At 44.2% G+C, this 21,453-nt stretch overlaps 1 protein-coding gene across 2 annotated transcripts in view; it reads right to left on the bottom strand.

The window, feature by feature from the left end:
• The window catches only part of LOC311023448 (receptor-type tyrosine-protein phosphatase gamma-like), a 605,663-nt gene that overhangs the window by 123,057 nt on the left and 461,153 nt on the right, over positions 1 to 21,453 (bottom strand). For both annotated transcript variants that reach the window (XM_084025284.1, XM_084025285.1), the window contains exon 8: positions 20,422 to 20,614. In XM_084025284.1, coding sequence (XP_083881410.1) covers positions 20,422 to 20,614 — 193 coding nt within the window. The remainder of the gene's footprint in view (positions 1 to 20,421; positions 20,615 to 21,453) is intronic.

Below are 21,453 nucleotides of genomic sequence, written 5' to 3'. Positions count from 1 at the left end.
AAAATTTGCAGCCACTTCAGAAGTAAGGTAGCGCCTCCTCTTGGTTAAAACTGGTGATGTTAAAAAATACACAGTAGTGGTCAGACACAGCCAGGTCGACAACAGAGGACACACCGATGGACAGGCCATGGGTTATGACCAGGTCCAGGGTGTGTCCTCTGTTGTGAGTTGGCTGAGCGACGTGCTGCTTAAAATCAAGACAACTTAAAAGATTTAAAAACTCTCTGGATATCGGATCCGAGATTTCGTCAACGTGTAGATTAAAATCACCAGTTATTAAAATCCTGCTAAAAGAGGTGTGGATAATTGATAAAAGTTCAGAAAATTCACTGATAAAAGAGCTAGAGTGATGGGGTGGTCTGTATACAGTAAGGCAAAGAATTGGAGGACTGCTAAAAGTAAAGGCATGGTGCTCAAATGATTAGTAACTGTTAAAAAACATTCCATTTGAGGTCAATGAGTTGTCTATAATCGATTCCGTCCCTTCTACCCTCTCTAGTAGAAAATAAAAAATTTAAATTTGGTGGGGAAGCCTCGGTGAGAACAGCAGGTGCATCAGTGCCAAGCCATGTCTCAGTTAAAAGAAGACAGTCTAACTTGTTATCTAAAATCACATCATTCATTAAAAAAGTTCTATTTAAAATATAGCGAACATTAAAAAGTGCCAAGTTTATGGTGACAGGTGGTTTGTTGACTGGAGTGGTGGATTGTTCTGTGAGTGGTCTGAGATTATGAAAGTTCACAGAGTGGGTGTGGTAGTGTCTGATGTGGTGGTGGTGTGTAATAATTACGGGAATGGGTGAAGTGTTGGTGTGAATATGAGGTCCAAGTCCGGTGTTGTATGTATGGTGGTCAGAGGTGGAAATGATTGCATAGGAGCATGGACCTGGGGGACATCAATTGGTGGCGGACAGAGCAGCTGGTGCGGGTTTAGGGTGATTGGCATGCTGAACCCCGTATGCCAGGTTGGCAGCTAGCATGCGGGCACCTTCTCTGTTCAGGTAGAGCCCGTCTGACCCAAAAAGGTGTCATCTCGCCCAGAACACGTCAAAGTTGTTGACAAAGCCTACCTGATGTGAGCTGCAGGCAGAAGAGAGCCAGGTGTTGAGGCTGAGCAGCCTGCTGAAGCTGGTGGACAAGCCCAGTATCTCTTCAAAAGAACAACCTAGTATCTCTACTAAAGAACAACCCAGTATCTCTACAAAAGAACAACCCAGTATCTCTACCAAAGAACAACCCAGTATCTCTACCAAAGAACAACCCAGTATCTCTACAAAAGAACAACCTAGTATCTCTACTAAAGAACAACCCAGTATCTCTACTCAAGAACAACCCAGTATCTCTACAAAAGAACAGCCCAGTATCTCAACTAAAGAACAACCCAGTGTCTCTACTAAACAACAACTCAGTAGCTCCACTAAACAACAACTCAGTATCTCTACTAAAGACCAACCCAGTATCTCTACCAAGGACGAAACTTTGATTTCAGAAGTGGGGGGGACACAAGTATTTTTAATAAAACTCTAACTCTTTCAGTTCACTGTGTTTTCTAGTAGTTCTAGTAGTTTTCTATTGCTAATTTTAAGTTTACTGCTCCCTTTTTTGGTTTGACTGGTTGTAAATCATGTAGCAAAACATTATCACCGAATTCTAATCCAATAGTAATAATAACAACAATAATAATAATAAATTTTATTGATCAGATTATTGAGAGCTTTGTAGATGATGAGGAGGATCTTGAAGTGGATATGCTGCTTTATTGGGAGCCAGTGAAGGTGTTGCAGGATGGGTGTAACGCATTTCTTTGAGTAACTTACACTTTGACTTCTAAAGAAGTCTCTTATGTCCACTTTTCTTTTTTTAGACATCCTGGCTGCGTCTAATTACCAAACACACATACGCACGCACGCGCGCACATACGCACATGGACACCGATTCAAACGTTAATGTAAATAAAACCTCTGATATTACTATCCTTCTAGCAGACGTGAACCAGGCAGAACAAACTCCCAATTTCAGTAGCGGACTCCTGTAGGACTCCTGACCGCAGACTAGCAGACCGTCGGTGTGCAAGCAAGATGGAGTGACAGCGGGGACGGCCAATCACACAAGAAACGGCAGAGCCAATCGAGGAGCTTGTGGGCGGTCTAAACTAAGGGAAACAGGCTTCAGTTTGAGCGGCCGTTTTTCGCTTGGTCCTAGTGCTTGATGCGTCTCTGTTTACTATAGCGTAACATTGTTAATGGACGGTAAAAAGTGCAGGGGACTAAAACGGCCTTTTGAAAAAGTGCAGGGGACATGTCCCCTGTGTCCCCCCCCTAAATTACGTCCGTGATCTCTACTAAAGAACCAAGTATCTCTGCTAAAGAACCGCCCAGTATCTCAACTAAAGCACAACCCAGTGTCTCTACTAAACAACAACTCAGTAGCTCCACTAAAAAAACAACTCAGTATCTCAACTAAAGAACAACCCAGTGTCTCTACTAAACAACAACTCCGTAGCTCCACTAAACAACAACTCAGTATCTCTACTAAAGATCAACCCAGTCTCTCTACTAAACAACAACCCAGTATCTCTACTAAAGAACAGCCCAGCATCTCAACTAATGAACAGCTCAGTATCCAGGGCTCCAGACTAACTTTTTGCATTGGTTGCACTAGTGCGCCTAACTTTTTTTTTTAGGTGCACCAGCACAAAATTTAGGTGCACCCACATTTTTCATCGCGTCGCCTTTAACGCCAAAAAGTCACCTTTTTATCGCTCTCCTTTTACATAATGACACCCCCCTTATGGCCTAGGTTAACTGCAGCACCATCAGCACCCAGAGCAACCCTTTTCTCCAGCCAATCTGCACACTGATGCCCAAGTGCAGCAAATGCTTGCTTTGTGGCACAATAAAAAGATCATACAGGTCGCTAGTCTATAGATTGCAAATGGAAAACTGTTTATGTGATCTTAGCCTAGCCTACTTATATTTTTACTTAGGCTATTCATTTTTAATAATAATATTAGGAATAGGCTACTATAGTAGCCTATTCCTAATATTATTATTATATATATATATATACAATTTCCTATTCATGATCTCTCATGCTGTAATGTGGGCCTTCAAACACTGTGCGTGTCCATGCTCCACCTCGACATGTCCAATTAACATGTTGACCGGCCTCCCTTTATGCAAAACGCGACAGTAGACAATAACGCACTCCTTCGTAGAGACGTCTGTGTCGCCGTCAGTCATGAATGACGTGTATGTGGCGTTTCCAACCTCAGCTGTCTTGTTCTTTAGTGTGTCGGCATTTTTTTTCATCAGAATAATTTCTGACTTAAATTTGGTGAACGGCAACTCCTCCTTTGCAATATTGTATGCGACGTTGAATTTTATAATAATTTCAGATTCCTCAGCGGACGTGATCGATACAGCCTGACGCTGAAATGCAGCTGGATGAGGGGCCACTTTATTAACACACTTATCACGGCATGTAGTATGCTTTTTGGACATAATGCGCTTTTTCAACGTCTCGATGCAAACAACAACAACAACAACGGCAGCCTCCGTGCTCGTAGCAGCTATTCTGCTCGTCTGTACGACGGCGTATCAGGGCCGCTGTATGAAAAAAAAAACGGAGCCGAGAGAGGGGGGCAATATTCCGGGGAAAAAGCTACTTTATTATGATGCTAACAATCAACCGCTAGCTAACTTTCCATGAATGTAGGCATTTATTTGTCTAATTAATCCATCCCAACGTGTGACAACGCCTCGTCAAGGTCCTTAGGGTGACGGCTGTTGGTGTTTATTGTTGGTTTTATTTATACGGGACAAATTGTCATCTTATGGGTGTTTATTGATCGGGTGGTCGGGCGGAGATTAGCCGTAACTCTCACGTGTTGCCATAGCAACGGCAAACATCGGGTCACGCTCCGTCTCTTCTTCTGCATTTTTGTAGCAGAAACAGCGCCGCATAAGGGCCTGGAATATGTACTACAGCGCGCTGAGTCGTTTTCAGTGGATTCATGTGGATGCAGATTTTCTTGAAACGACGCCATGGCAAAACGGAGAAAAAAAGTTTGTCCCCGTGTGTACGGGGCCTTAGTCTCGGGCGAGGCTTTCTGCCCCTCTTCATTTTCAAAGAAAATCGAAGCGCACAAGAGTACCTGCTCAGCTCGCTCGCATTTTTCGAACTGACACAATTTACAGCAGTGAAAAGGACCACAGCCAATCAGAGGCAAGGACCCGCCCGAGCTCTGTCTCTTATTGGTTTAGACCACGATGCCATCAGGAGAACACAAAGAGATGCTGCGCTTATGATTTTTTTTTTCACCCGAGCAGCGTTAGGTGCACCAGTGCGACCTATAATTTTTTTCAGTCGCACTCATAAAAATTTTGGTCGCATATGCGACCAAAATGGTCGCACTCTGGAGCCCTGGTATCTCTACTAAAGAACAACCCAGCCTCTCTACTAAACAACAACCCACTAAAATGTGCAACTGCAGTGATGTAAATGTGACATCAACTCCAAATTGGTCTCTAGTCAAGGGGCAGCTGCCAGATCCTGCTTTACACTGTGAATAGTTGTGTAGATTAATGGTGTTTGGAGTTCATGAGCAGCCTGAACCCTTTACAGTGTTACAGCACAGTTTGGAAGGAGTTCTTTGCCATTTCTGATCCATTCTTCAGCACCCACTGAGCCCTGCTCTCTTAAAAAATGACATTCCCACACACCTAAACCGCAGGTTTCAAGTTAAACACATTTGGTTGTGCTCTGTGTTCTTTTTCAAATGAGTCAGTGGAAGTCTGAGGAGGTCTGGGTGGTGGACAGGTTAAAAAACACAGGGCTTCCACCAGGAGACTGATGTTAGTGTCCTGTTTGAACAAAGTGCTTTTGTTGCAATTTTGTTTTGTTTCATTTTCATAGTCATTTAATCCATGATTCTAATCTGTGATTAAAATGACCATGATGTGTTTTACTAAACCTAAATAGTACTAAACCTAAACCAAACTGTGCGGACCAGTGTTATGTCTCCAGGTATCAACACTAAGTGAGTAAAATGTCCAGACTTATAGCCAAGACTCAAGCCAAAAGATAATAGCCAGGATTGACCATGTTGGTCAATGTGCTTAATTGAATATAAACTAAACTTCTCAACCTCAATGATTATTTTGTCAAACACCACCCAAAGTAAAATCATGCGCGGATGAAGCATGTGATTTCCTTCCTGTCTTTGTTATTGTGGCGTTAGCAGCACAGTGCATTAGTACCGGTGTACGTCATACTGTGATCATTTCCCTGTTAATAGTCTGCAATTCACAAAGACTGGTTTCATACTAAGGTGTCGGACATACTAAAAACATGTCACACAGTGTTATGGTGACTAAATATCACGTTGGTGAAGGGTTTCATCAGCAACGTTCCTCTGTGACGTTGTAGGTTTAAGTCACTGACCAACTGACCAATGGTTGCAATTTGATCAGTTAGTTACTTACTTACTCTGTTGCAGAGCCACTTATAGGGCTGGTCCTCTGGTCCGAAATGTAAACGCTGCTATATGTGACGTTTATATCAGTCTCCACTCTATGGAGGGCTGGAAATGAAGTAGCAGTTGGAATGGCACTGGCATTGCTCTCTTGCTACTTGATATAGTACTTCTATGGGGTTTTTTTAAACTACTATTTTTGCACTTCTAGCTATTATGCAGGGGCATAATTCAGCTCTTGGACATCTTAACCTTACCATTAAACAAAATAGAAACAAAATGTACAGGGAGGTGAAATATAATTACATTCACACTGCAGGTTAGTGTCACTTCTTCTTTTAGTAAGGCACAATTTGGATATTTCACTAATTTATCACTGAAATTAATTGAAAAGGAATGTGTGACATTAATATGCAGATTTAGATTCAGATTTCCTTGGATAAAAAAATTAAGTATTAATCTACAAGTTAAATTGTCTTTGGAGTCCCAACACCTTGACCTTTGGGAAAATGTCACGGGGTTAAGTAAAGGTGGAAAGAGAACTCAAAAGGATTTAGGAAAAGTCGACCGCGGTACTCAGAGAATCCGACCGGACTTAAACTACGTCATTATAATGCTGCTGATGATTGACAGTTGATGATCGGCACCGGTGAGTGACGTGTGTCTGCGCTAGAGAAACTACAATAATGGACTACAAAAAGCGCATTGTCCACTTCTCCCCATGTTGTTGGTTTTATAAACAGCTGGTTCACTGACCGGCTTCAGTTCCAGCAGCTCCTCCTTCCTGTTTGACCGTTTGCTGTATTTACATTTCATTTATGGTTTTAGTTTTATTTTTGTCAAATTTGTAACATGATTGAAATAAATAAAAGTATCATTAAAGGGATAGTTCGGAATTTTGGACATAAGACCTATTTTCCAAGTGAGCCGGTGTGTTCGAGACATCTGGAGACGTTTTCAAGAAATTTCATTCAGTTCTTCTAGTTGCCGAGTTCGCTTATGCTATGGCTAGCGCAAGTCAATGGTTCTTAGCTAGACAGGCATTAAAAACAGTCTTGCCCAATCCACAGTGCACCCGAGGCAAATCAATTAAAACACTAGACTGTCAATGTACATATCTGTGTTGATACAATAATATTTGAAACAAAACTAACCCTGCATCACATGAATCATCCATTTTTTGAAGAACTAGTTTCTCAGCAGCAGCGGAATTTTACTTTGCTCCGTCGGACTCAAAACTCTAAGACTGCGCCGCCCGAAATACTGCCCGTAAATAGGCAATCGAACCGGGCCAAACTGTCGGCACTTATACCCCCAAGGCTGTCTGAAAAGCCCTCGGAGCTCACTCAAACACCGAGCAGCCCACGGCCACGCGAAGCCACAATTACGCACCGCAAACCTGGACCACTGCTCCGTCCGGAGAACCGTAAACCCTCGGACGCGTTGCGGGGATTCCCTCCGGTAAATAGACACATGAACACCGACGAATAGTCGGGCCTCGTGCCCTCAGAGCTGGGTGAAAAGCCCTTGGACCGCAGACCAACACCGGGCAGCGGGCGGCTCCGCGAATCCACACATGCAGACTCTCCGTCGGACTCAAAACGCACCGCCAGAAATACTGCCCGTAAATAGGCAATCGAACCGGGACGAATTGTCGGGACTCATGCCCTCAGACCTGGGTGAAAAGCGCTTGGACCTCACGCAAACACCGGGCAGCCCACGGCCACGCGAACCCACAATTATGCACCGCGAACCCGGACCACTGCTCCGTCCGGAGAACCGTAAACCCTCGGACGCGTTGCGGGGATTCCCTCCGGTAAATAGACACATGAACACCGACGAATAGTCGGGCCTTGTGCCCTCAGAGCTGGGTGAAAAGCCCTTGGACCGCAGACCAACACCGGGCAGCGGGCGGCTCCGCGAATCCACACATGCGGACTCTCCGTCGGACTCAAAACGCACCGCCAGAAATACTGCCCGTAAATAGGCAATCGAACCGGGACGAATTGTCGGGACTCATGCCCTCAGACCTGGGTGAAAAGCGCTTGGACCTCACGCAAACACCGGGCAGCCCACGGCCACGCGAACCCACAATTACGCACCGCGAACCCGGACCTCTGCTCCTTCCGTAGACCCGTAAACCCTTGGACGCGTTGCGGGGGATTCTCTCCTGGCACCACCAGTCTCCGTTTGTTCGGTCCCGGTTCTCAGCTCCAGCGGGGGCTATCTCGGTCTCCACAGACGCTCGTTCACGTTCTGCCCTTTGAGCATCCCTCTCGCGCAATTCTTCCTCTGTATATTCAGGCTCGTACAGGTACGGTTGGGTTTGGGTGGAAAAAAACTCCTCATCAGAGTCTTCAAAAGTTTCAGTATATTCTCCAAAAGTGTCCATTTCTGTGAGATTGAAGAAACTAGCACTGCAGGCTACTCTGCGTCTGTAGCAATGACAGCAGGTAAACAAACTATTATAGAACTGGTAACTTATAAGTGCTAGGTGATATCAGTCCGCCGCTGCCATAGCCTACTAGGAAGTATGACACGCTGCTGCTGCTGCTGCTGAGACATAAATCCTTAAAAATGCAAGGTTGGTTTTATTTCAAACATTCTATCAACGCATATGTACATCGATAGTCTGCCGTTACAATGGATTTGCCTCGGGTGCACTGTTGAGTGGGCAAGACTGTTTTTAATGCCATGCTAGCTAAGAACGATTGACTTGCGCTAGCCATAGCATAAGCGAACTCGGCAACTAGAAGAACTGAATTAAATTTCTTGAAAACGTCTCCAGACGTCTTGAACACACCGGCTCACTTGGAAAATAGGTCTTATGTCCAAAATTCTGAACTATCCCTTTAAATTATTATCACTGTCCACACACATTTATCAACACAATTCCAATGACTATATGTCTGCATGAAACTAATTGTTAAATACGCAAATAAGCATATCGTTTATTGTCATGAACGGCTGAGGTGTGCAGCACTTTAAATGTTGCTCTCGCAAGGAATTGTGGGTCGGCGTAATCTCTTTTCCTTTCATATATGAAGGTCCGTTGTAACCGATGCTAAAGGAGAACTGTAAGGAAGCATTGGAGCTCCTTTCCTTTGCATTTAGGGAATCCAACGGCTCTTATCATGACGGCCAGTTGTTTGTTCAGGTCACTTCTTCAGTTAGGAACCTTCCTAAGAGAAAAAGACTATTCCACCGTAGCCTTGGTATCTAAGGAGGGTTTAGGGACCTCAGAAAATGTATTCCCAGTGTCAAAAATATTGTGTCTGTTACTATGACTGAGTAAATTGGAATAAATCAAAGGAGAAATGTGAATTTTCTATCCTCGCCTATAGTTTTCCCCTATTTGACAGAAGATAACACCATGTTATGAATGATTCCAGGCACAAAGATGCAATTGATCATCTTCAGCAACTCCTTGACTCCAAATGTACCACATTTGATAGAATTTGAGTAAAGGGCAAAGCATCCACAAAGATTTTAGTAAGGATACCATCAGGTGGAAACTAAATTTGGCACACTTTCTCACCAAAATGTGCCAAATGGGTTATTTTCCACTTCCAAATGGAAAATACAGCTTATGTCCATTACGTTAGTCTATGGTCATCTACTGGAGCTTTTGGATATGAAATGTACCTTGCTTCATTAAAGGAGAAATCCGGTCATTTTTTACCCCATTGTCGTTGTCCCCAGGATCATCCCGACTTATTAGAAGCAAAAAACCTGACAAAAATTGACTTGACCTAGCCTGAGATGTGAACCTGCCTGCCAGCCTTCCAGAATAACTCCAATGTCTGACATTCTCACTCTGGAGCTGTTTGCATTGTTTTGGCTACGGGCTGCTGTTGAGCTGTAAGCAATAGTTGTTATGTTGTAACATAGTCACACATATGGACAACATGGATAACAGCTTCATGGATTTATTATGGACATGACGACTGCACTGCTCGATCGTTTCTTCATGGATACAAAATCAAAACTACGAGGAAAACGTTTTCGTTTCTGCGGTGACTGGGAGGGATGTGCGCGCGCTCGGCTATCTACTGCTAATGTCTACGGGGTGATTTGAGGTGAGTAACTCCATGCAAAAACACATATTTATGTTGTTTTGCCACACTATTTGAGCTAAACGAGCGCTGTCGTGTCTCGTACAGACCCAACCTGTGTTGCATAGGTCTTGGAATTATTTTCTGAGGCCCAGAAAAGCAGATAATACTTGCCCCTATGGGTTAGCAATGGAGCGATTCTGGAAGGCTGGCAGGCAGGTACAGATCTCGGGCTAGGCAACGTCAATTTTTGTCGGGTTTCTTGCTTCTAATCGGGATGACCCTGGGGACAACGAAAATAGGGCAAAAAATGACTGGATTTCTCCTCGACTTCTACTATTGTGCACACTATAAAATACATAAAAAACAACAAAATGTATAATTTTGTCTCCAAATGGAGTAGTTTTATTATACCAAAAAAAAAAGAAGAATATATATATATATATATATATATTTTTTTTTTTTTTTAACTCTAATTATATTCATGTTATTGTGGTATTATGGAATAATAGCAAAAAGAATGCCTTTATTTTGTAGTAACCAGGGGGTGATGTCAGTTCCGGGTGTTCGAGCCTCATTATAAGAATAACTTGACATGGTGTCAGAACTGGGCAACTTGTAAGCGAACAAAAAATAAATAAATAAAAAGAAGAGGAAAGTGTATCGTTTTGGCGGAGGAATGGGAGACGAGCCGGCAGAGATGGCACAACCTACACCAACTGCTACGTTCACAATACAACCTCCAGAGCCATTCGATTTTACCAAGCCTCAAGAATGGGAGCGTTGGATCAGGATATTCGACCGCTTTCGGCTTGCAAGCAACTTAAACGCAATGTCGGAGGAAAACCAGGTGAACACGCTAGTGTATTGCATGGGCGATGAAGCCGAAGATGTGCTAAAGGGGCTAACGCTAACTGCAGACGAGAGGAAGATATACGCGAATGCCAAGGCGGGCTTTGATGCATTTTTTGGGCCTAAAAATAATGTAACCTACGAAAGAGCCAAATTCAATCAGCGTGTGCAACCGGAGAAACGGTGGATTCCTTGATCACTGCTCTATACGGATTAGCTGAACACTGCAAATATGGACAGTTACAGAACAAGCTGATCCGTGACAGGTTAGTGGAAACGTCTCATTGTCAGAGAAGCTACAGCTAGACAGAGACCTAACCCTTGAACCTGCTATAACAAAGACAAGGCAGGCTGAAGAATTTAGACGACAGCAGTCTGACTTAAGAGGAGAAATGGCAGTGCTAGCAATTGCTCTAATGTTGATGCTGTGCATGCTAAAAGCTACAGAAAACCCAAATTTCTCTCAAAGCCTCAGCCACAAGCACAAACACCAAGCAAAAATAAACCTAACGCTTTGCCACAGCCAGGTGCACAGGCCTGTTATAGATGTGGAAAAATGCCCTTGCATGGAAAACTGGAATGCCCGGCTAAAGATGCTGTGTGTCACAACTGTGGCAAAAATGGACATTATTTATTTATTTATTTCGGGCATGTCAGTTAAATCATCATCATCACACTTTGTTCAAATAATACAATACACATGGCCGAAAGGGAAAGCGGGAGAAGCCAAGGCTTATCTAGTCCCGCCCCCATTACCCACAGGATAAAATCGTCATCGTAGTATTATCTTATCTTTAGCATTTTCCATTTGACATAACATTTTCTTTTACTTGTGACATTTGACATAACATGTTACAGCAGTAGGTGGTACAGAGAGCTGTACTCCCTGCTACGTACAACTGACATCGTACCATACAAGCTTCTCAATTTCAACTTATTGTTTGGGTACATAATGTTCATTAGTTATGCTCCCATCCCAACACAACACCATGTCTGCTGATTCGTGCCTCAGACCTTTTTCAACTCTCATGCAATAATCTGTACGGGTCAACAGTTGAATTTACATACTTCTTCTTAAAGCCACTTAGTGTTGCTGATTTTTTTACTTCTTCTTCTAACACATTCCATTGTCTAACACCTGTGACCGATAAGGAAAAGGATTTTAACGTAGTTCGTACCTTCCTTTGCCTGAAAATCATGTTCCTGTCTCTCCTCTCTTTCTATGAAGAGTATTTGCAGGTTGTGAGGGAGGCTTTTGCTAGCAGCCTTGTACATCATTTGTACTGTGCGATAGTTTATTAAGTCATATAGTTTGAGTATTCTTGATTCGATAAATAACTGATTTGTGTGTGCCCTGTAGTTGGCATAGTGTAAGATTCTCAAGGCTCTTTTTTGGAGAATTAACAAGGGCTGTGTGGAGCCTTTATATGTGTGTCCCCACACCTCTGCACAGTATTGCAGGTGCGGAGAGACTAGTGCGCAGTATAACAGATGAAGTGCTTTTTGATTTAGTATTTTTTATACTTTCCAAAGTATGGACACACTCCTGGCCAACTTCCTTTTTAATTGTGTTATGTGTGGCTTCCAACTTAACATGTCATCGATAATCACTCCCAGAACCTTATTTTCACGGACCCTCTCAATATTAACTCTGTTTACTTGAATGTTGGGACTGTTGTTGCAGCCTCTTTTCCCATATAGCATGTATTTAGTTTTCCCAAGATTTAGTGATAATTTATTTATATTAAACCACACTTGAAGTTTAGCCATTTCCTGATTTACTGTTTCCACAAGTTGGTTCAAGTCACTCCCCGAACAGAAAATATTTGTGTCATCCGCGAATAATATTAATTTCAGAGTATTTGACACTTGTATATATCATTTATGTATAGTATAAACAGCTTTGGACCCAGAACTGACCCCTGTGGGACCCCACAGGCTATGTCCAAGCTAGTCGATGTGCTATCATTTATTTTGACATATTGGGATCTGTTGTGTAGATAGCTCTTGACCCACTGCAGTGCTACACCTCTAAGGCCATATCTCTCCAGTTTAGCTATTAAAATATCATGGTTAACGGTGTCAAATGCTTTTTTCAGGTCTATGAAAATTCCTATGGAATAATGTTTTTGGTCAATGGCGTCAGCAATGATTTCCACAGACTCAGTTAAAGCTAGGGCAGTCGAATGGTTCCTTCTGAAGCCGTATTGGCTGTCATATAACAATTTATGTTTGTTGATGAAGTTGTCGAGCCTATTGTTGAATAGCTTCTCTAGGATTTTTGACAGTTGTGGCAGTATTGAAATTGGTCTGTAGTATGGCAGGGTGTGCAGAAATAGTGCAAAATCTCTGAATGCTGTCACTACAGAGGAAGAAGAGAACTTTTTCATGGGAGCCGTGGAGCTACAAGTGAGACGAAGAAAAGTGTGCTTCAAAATAGACACTGGTGCTGATGTCACCGCCCTGCCAGCCGAGGTGTACCATGACATTACAGGGGGGTATGATGTGAAGCGCCTGGCAGTGTCGACACACCCATTGTTTGGGCCAGGTGGCAATGTACTCTCTGTCCTAGGTGTAGCCAGAGAAACACTGCGCAGAGGCAAAAAGACAGCCATAGAGGACATTTATATCGTAAAAGACCTGCACACTGCACTGTTGGGAAGGCCTGCCATAGAACAGCTTCAGCTTGTGTGCAGGGTTGACAGCATCACCATGGAATCAGTGAAACAACGGTATCCAATGCTGTGTAGTGGCCTGGGTCTTGTTCAGAGGCCATACTCAATTAAATTAAAGCCAACGGCTGTGCCCTTCTCTCTCCACACACCACACAGAGTCCCTCTGCCACTAATGGGAAAAGTGAAGGAAGAGATAGACCGTATGGAGAAGATGGGTGTAATCACCAAGATTGAGGAGCCGACTGATTGGTGTGCCGGGATGGTGGTGGTGCCGAAAAAAGCAGGTGATTTTTCGCATTTGTGTGGATTTCACAATGATGAATGAATCAGTATGCAGAGAAAAGTTTATCCTGCCTTCTGTTGAGCACACTCTGGGCATGCTAGCTGGCGCAACAGTATTCAGCAAATTAGATGCCAACATGGGCTTTTGGCAAGTACCATTGACAAAAGAGTCTGCCAAATACACCACCTTCATCACGCCGTTTGGGCGCTACCATTTTAACCGTCTAACACTTTCAAAGGATGATGGTGACAGAAGTGACCGGTGGCCTAGAGGGGGTACTGTGTCACATGGATGACATCCTGGTCTGGGGACAGACGCAGGAGGAGCATGATGTGCGGCTACATGCGGTGCTAGAGAAGGCACAAAAGGCCGGCATTACGCTCAACATGAACAAATGTGAGCTCACACGCCGCACTGTCAGATTCCTGGGTCATGTGATTTCAGCAGATGGAGTGAAGCCAGATCTAGAGAAGACGAGGGCGGTACAAGAGATGGATGCACCCAAAAATGTCAGCGAACTCAGGAGTTTCCTGGGCATGGTCAATCAGCTGGGCCGCTTCTTGCCTAACCTGGCTGAAAAAGACAAAGTGCTACGGGACCTGCTGTCCAAGAAGAACCACTGGTACTGGGGGACAGAGCAGCAGGCCGCCTTTGATCAGTTAAAAACAGAGCTGTCATCCACACCAGTGCTCACACTATACAACCCAAACAGTGCACTAAAAATCTCTGCTGATGCTTCTTCCTTTGGCTTGGGGGCAGTCCTGCTGCAGAAGAGCGATGCCATGTGGTGACCTGTAGCATATGCGTTGAGGTTAAATGACACCAACAGAGCAGCGCTATGCTCAAGTAGAGAAGGAGGCATTAGCTGCAACGTGGGCATGTGAAAGGTTCAGCTGTTTCATCCTGGGAAGACCATTCGAGCTGGAAACTGACCACAAGCCATTGGTGAGTCTGCTGGGAGTGAAAGCTTTGGATGACCTCCCACCAAGAATCAACTATACAGTCAATCATGTCCCTAGCAAAAGCCTGTGGACAGCCAACACCTTATCTCGTGCTCCTCTGAGAGCTGCAAGAGCACACACAGATACAAGCCTACTAGAGGACACCAACATCTATGTAGACTCGGTCATCAGCAACATTCCTGTCAGTGGAGGTTATCTGAGCAGCCTACGTGAGCACCTGAAGACAGGCAGCACATGCTCTGCACTGATAGAGTACAGCACAGACGGCTGGCCTGACAAAAGCCACCTGCAGGGAGTGCCGAGACATTACTGGGCTGATAGAGCAGTACTGATTGTGCACGATGGACTGCTGCTGCGGGGCACCAGGCTCGTCATCCCAACAGCCTTACAAGGGGATGTGCTGCAGAGACTACATGAGGGACACCTGGGGGTGACAAAGTGCAGGGGCCGGGCCAGACAGATGGTATGGTGGCCAGGACTCAGCAGCCACCTGAATGACATGGTGCTGAAAGGTAGAACCTGCATTCAAGAGAGAAGGAACGTCAAAGAGCCACTGATGCCAATGGAGATGCCAGACAGGCCTTGGCAAACCTTGGGAGCTGACCTGTTCACGCTGAAAGGCAAGACCTATCTACTGGTAGTAGATTACTTTTCAAGGTATGTGGAAGTTGCGCTGCTGTCACCCACAAGGTCAACCGATGTGGTGGTGAACCTGAAATCCATGTTTTCTCATCATGGAATTTGTGAATTTCTTAAAAGTGACAATGGGCCTCAGTTCTCAGGTAGCCTGAAAGCCTTTGCAGCAGAGTATGGCTTTGTGCACATCACGAGCAGCCCCAAGTTTCCTCAGAGCAATGGGGAGGCGGAACGCGCTGTACAAACTATGAAAAACCTACTAACAAAGGTATCAGACCTGTATCTTGCATTGCTGGCCTACAGAGCAACCCCTCTACAGAACGGCTATAGCCCGGCCGAGCTGTTGATGGGGCGCCGCCTCTGCACTACAGTTCCGGCTCTTCACACCCTGCTGAATCGAGTTTTGCCTGACTACAACATGCTGGAGGCCAAAGAAAGGGAGAAGAGGAGGAATGATGCAAGATCCTTGGACTAGAGACACGGAGCGAGAAACCTGAAGCCACTCATACCTGGGGAGGATGTGTGGATCACCGATGCACGAGTCCAGGGCACAGTGCGATCTACACACAACTACCCTCGCTCTTATATCGTCCAGGTGCATCAGGGCACACTGAGGAGGAACCGGCATCACTTGGTGCCACTGTAGACCAACAGTGGTGTAGTCGACGCTGATGAGTCACCGGTGGGAGAAGATTCACCTACGCCAGAGCCAGCTCCACCAGTGACAACGTCACCCAGCAGAGAGGGCCCCACCACAGAGACTGTGCGGACCAGGTGTGGGAGAGAGGTTATACAGGCGCAGAGACTTGATTGGTGATTAATTGCTTTGTTTTCAAACAAAAAAAAAACGAGTTAAATGTGATTGTGAAATTGTTCTGCTTTACTGTTTACATTTACCCAAAACCCAAGAGTTAAAGTTTTGAAGAACACAGCCTGCGAAAGTTATAGTTCACAGTATGGTAATGTGTAAGTTATTTTATTTCTATTTTGCATGCTTAGAACAGGGACAGGTCTTCCGGCAAAAGGGCAGAATAAACCCCTTAAGACCTGCAGAGACAAAGGTAGTCCACCCTTTGTTCTCAAAGAAAGGGAGATATAGTATTATGGAATAACAGTAAAAAGAATGCCTTTATTTTGTAGTAACCGGGGGAGATGTCAGTTCCGGATGTTGTGAGCGGGAGAGCCGTGCATGCACGCTAGTTGACTGCTGCTGTACGGAGTTGCTCAATAAAGACAGACTCCGATTACATCGTTGTACGAGCCTCATTATAAGAATAACTTGACAGTTATCTGTCATTATATGTGTACAAAGTAATTTTTGATTATTTTATTTTAAAAGGATGATTTATGCTGTTGAAGTCCAAGCCACTCCTTAAATATTAGTGGTTTGAAGGTCCCCTATTATACTGTTTTTCATCAATTTCACACAGCTGTCAGAGGTCCAACAACATTGTTTTCGATATGCATTGCCCCAAACCCATCTGTGGTCCTGAATTTCAGCTGTCTAGAAGTTGCTCAAATGAGTTCTGCTGAGAACAGGCTGTTTCTGTGTCTGCACCTTTAAATGCTAATGAGCTCCGTCTGTCATCGCCTACTTGGAGAGACGGAGACGATGCCGCTTACGCTAGCTGTAGCATGCACCAATGTTTACGTGGATGTATCGCTATGGCTTGCCTATGTGTCTCAGGTGCAGTTGCTTGGTCCCTTATGGTTGGGACAGATCCTTTTAAGAGGGTCCGTGTTAGCACACACTTTGGTACGACCGGGGAATTCTCCTTCTCCTCCGTCTCTGTGCAGACCAAACCCGTCCTGCAGTCCTGAGTGACAGTTCTCCACGGGTACACGGACATGCAAGTGTTGATGAGCCGACATCACTCCAAGTATGGAGAAACATTAAATGCGACGTCTGACCACCTCTGTATCTCGGCAGAAATCTCTGCCATGTCGGTGTTCTGAATGTTCTTTGCCATGCTGGAAAAACACACGGTGTGAAATAAAACTGTGTAAAACTTCTTTGTTGTCCAATGCGGCACTGTGCGTTCGGCTCCCCTGCACTCTGCGTCAAAGCTTCCTGCAACACGATGACGTTGCCCTCGGTGCGCAGGATTTTAAGTCGGCTGAGTATTGTGTTTCATAGGATGTTTGGTATCATTCGACAGAGTAGCTTCTCCCCTTTCATTTAACTATAAACATGGCCTCACCACGGATGGATTTATGATCATATAAATAATTTAGTTATTCTTGTCCCATGCGTTAAATGAGCCCCAAAAAGTTTAAACCCATTTCTATTTGCACTAAAATACATGTTAGGTCTTGTTTTATGAAGAATAGGGTCTAAACTTTGAGCAACAGTTGAAAAGAAACACCATTGTCCCGTTTTGTTTTGGGTTTTTTTTGCGGATTAATAGGACTGTAGGTTGTTCGGCCCTTCGACAGGCCGATTGGGCTTAACAGGTTAATGGAGTCTGGGAGGTGTTATTCTTGAGGAATGCAAAATCAATATTCCTTAAGAGGTTGTAATGTACTGAAGTTAAAATTAAGAACCACCTCCATTTCATACACCGGTATACTCGAGAAGCTGTTCTAAAGTGTCATGGAAGGACACGTCCTTCATCTATAAACAGAACATTACATCGCTCTCCCTGACCAACTGAGAGGAGGCCCGGACAGACTGCTGTTGAGAAGTGTAAGCATATTTTTGGTTCAGTTTTTGTTTAACTGTGGGAAACACTATCAGATGAAGTCACATGACTGTTTACCTTTAGCTCTCCTGTGAACAACACTTCATTCAAGGAGAAGGCAGTTTGCGGATCCAATGGAGTTTAGTCACAAGCAGTTTAATACTTTTAATTGGTAAAATAGTTGTATTTGTATAAGTATGTAACAATGGAGATTACTAAAAATTCACCCACTGAACACTAGATGTCTTTTCATCATTGCCTCTGTGCTCTCAGATAGACCAACATGTATCAGGCTACGTATCACCCAGACTTAGATTATATTTTAAAAATACAATTTAACATGCATTTGAAAATATGTTAACAACAAATCTAATATACATCGATGGGCCTATTTTAGACATCAAATGGCAGCCTGGGAACATAACCACCATCACCATGTGACTAGATAAGACTTGCTACCAGCCACCACACCAATGCCAGTATCGTTTTCACCTTGTAATAATCAGTCTGAAGATTAGAAGATTGTTATGGCAACGGTAGGGATGTAAAGACCTAGGAAGTTGGGAGGGGGGCATCTCCTCGACAATTCCACTTTTTGCCCCTAGCCTGATTTTGGTGTCGCGGTGGGTGTGATCGTCACAAGATGTTCTCTCTAATGAGTCAAATAACACAGTTTGGGGGAAACACATCGCCCCAAATGTTTTACAAATGTGTCGCTGAACATGTTTAAGATGTAAAAAGGGGAGCTAACTAGACAGCTTGGTGCTCCTGTGTTAGTTTCAGCCCTGACCGTTCTCCGTCCAGACTCACAGACTAAACCCTTAGTGATCCTCTGATTTCAGAAAAGAAGTAGATTTTCCAAAGTGTTGCTGTGCAGGTTTAACAATGCCTGCACACAGTTCCTCTCTAAATATGGGGCTGCCAGTCATTTGAAGACGGAAAAGTAAATTAACCATCATTGCTGATGAGAAGCAATGTCTAGCAGGAGGCGGGGGTTCAGGCTCAGTGAAATGGAATAAATTAGCACAGGGAGGGGCCACTGCAAATTATGCAAATGATTCATGCATTTCAGGTGCTGCTGTAAAGGTTTTGTGCAGGTTTTCCTTCCACAGTACATGATACAGGCCCGCTGGACACTAACATACATTCACAGCTTTACGTCCTGAGCCCACTCAGCTGTAGCTTCTTTGTTAAGACTGCTCTTCTTCTTTTCTGAGCTTCCTCCTCCTCTGCTAGCCTTATAGATCTGCTTAATGTCCCACTGCAGCACTCAAGGACAAACTGCATGAGTATGCAGTGCACTGTACCAGGAGAACACGCACACATCTCCAGTGCATGTGTGTGTGTGTGTGTGTGTGTGTGTGTGTGTGTGTGTGTGTGTGTGTGTGTACTTTTAGGTAATGCACTTCTCCCCTAGATCACCATATGGAAGTGTGTATGAAGGGAGGGAGGGGACAAATCCTGCTAGGACAGTTGACACAGCACAGATGCTAGGCCACACATGCATGCACACACACGCGCACACACACACGTGTTGCATGTGTGCGGTGTTGTTTGAGTGGTAATGAGGCAGGAGTGGGAGGACGGCTGGTGTGCCTCCCACCGCCTTATGCTTGGGGAGTTACCCAGCTCACTGGTGAAATGACAGAAAACTAGACCACACACACACACACACACACACACACACACACACACACACACAGCTTCCTCTGGGCAGATGAGCAACACTGAAAATGCCCCATTTATTAACATTAAGAAATGTCACTATCCAGGAATAATGTGAGAATATTGGAGCAGTTTAGAAAGAAATGAGGGTGATTTAAGTGATGCTGTATAGATCAGTGAAGAGAAAAAGCAACAGCACTGAGAGGGTCTTGAAAGTAATGTAGTCTCTGTAATATGCAGGATGACAACATGTAAAAACAAATCATGTTTCTTCAAACTTAACTCATAATATCAGATACATTTCATATTAAGGGCATATTATGTATCTAATATGTCCTTCAATTGTGGGGATAAAACATTCCCATTGCTATCATTATGTCATTGAATTATTTATTGATTCATTGATAAGAACTATAGACTATAGGCCTTATAATTAGGGTTAGGGTTACAGACATTGAACTGTTTTCAGCAGTCATTTGACTTGTCCAATACAAAATGGTGATTGTTGTGAGTTAGACACATGTCACTGGGGCCAGAAAGGCTGGTCACAGCACATCAGGAAGGCAGAGTAGCTAGCTGGGTATCTAGTCCTCCTCCAGAGTGGTCTGGTGTGAGTTGGTGGGACCGTTAGGTTCAGCTCATCTTCTGAAACCAGTGTAGCTTAAAAGAATGACAGAATTAGCAAGTTAGCTAACTAGCCAACTGTCTGCTAGTTAGCTAGTTAGCTTGCTAATTCATGAAATGTGGTCAGGAGTGAGGATGAAGCATTAAGTAGTTCAATGTTCCTCATGTAGTCTGTCCCTCTCTCTACTTCCTCCACTGATAGTCATTACTGGAAACTTGCTGTGAGTCAGTTTACTTCATATAAGTTTCCCGCTGCAACAGTCCCAAAAGAACAGCAGCCTACGCATGTCCCTTCTACTCCTATTATATTACTATGGTCGGCTTGTGGCATCAGTGTAAAGTTTGAACGGTAAATCAATAAAAAATCTGAGCTGAACATGAACATGATTTGACAAGGAAAACAACTACCCAAGAAACGGAATAAAGTTTTGGTGCAGATTTGCTCAGTGTCTTGATCAAAGAGTCAGGTTTTTCCAGATATAGAACAAGTTTGCGGGTCTCACAACCACTACCTTTGGAAGCCTCTGTGCCATAGGGCCCACTGCCACTGTCAGTCAGGTCGGGCAGCCAGGCGTCTTTCACTGCTGACTTGAAGACGTGGCGGTTGTCCAAGCTCTGGATGGGCCTGAAGTTGCTGCGCAGATACTCCACCGACTTAACATGGTCCTGCTGCTCCGTGGTGAAGATGGAGTAGAAAGCCTCCAACTGGTGCCGGCGGGGAGAGCGAGCATGGCAAAGATAAGGAATGAAAAGAGAAGAGTAAACACAACTAGGGGTGGAAATCACAGAGTAACTGACGATACGACAACATCACAATATTTTGCCCATGATAATGATAATATCACAATACTGAGATTCGGCGAAACGTGATATATTGCAAGAAATCATCTACGATATGCATCATGATATCTGTGTATCTGAAGGAGAAACAAACGCACACACACACACACACACACACACACACACACACACACACACACTGACTGAACATGTCTACATGTGCCATCATTCCAATATAGCCATAAAAAGGCCAAGAGGAGTGATGAAGTAGTGACTCTGGTGAGGCAAAATGGTAACAGGCTTAATGCATACAATCAGTAAGTAACACCTGCATATTTGAATAAAAAATAAATAATAATAAAAAACATTTCATATTGATCTTTGGCACCAATAACGTATCACAGCAGGGAGTACAGTGTTTCCCTTAGAATTTTTTTCAGGCCCGGTGGTACCCACCGAAAAAACCCTAAACAGACGAGATGCGTGGGATGGTGTATTGGTGCAGTTGGATTAAGTCAGGTGGCACAGCAAGCAGTCTGCAATTCTACAATTATTAGGGCCCGAGCGCCGACAACGTCGGGCAGCGAAGCCCTATTGAAACTGTATTGTTTATTAGGGCCCGAGCGCCGACAACGTCGGGCAGCGAAGCCCTATTGAAACTGTAGTGTTTATTAGGGCCCGAGCGCCGACAACGTCGGGCAGCGAAGCCCTATTGAAACTGCTTTGTTTCTTATTATTATTTTTCCGCAACTTTGCTTGCCATT

The sequence above is a fragment of the Eutrigla gurnardus genome, assembly GCF_963514095.1.
Source record: "Eutrigla gurnardus genome assembly, chromosome: 2".
Taxonomy (NCBI): domain Eukaryota; kingdom Metazoa; phylum Chordata; class Actinopteri; order Perciformes; family Triglidae; genus Eutrigla; species Eutrigla gurnardus.
This window is presented reverse-complemented; position numbering and strand designations above follow the sequence as displayed.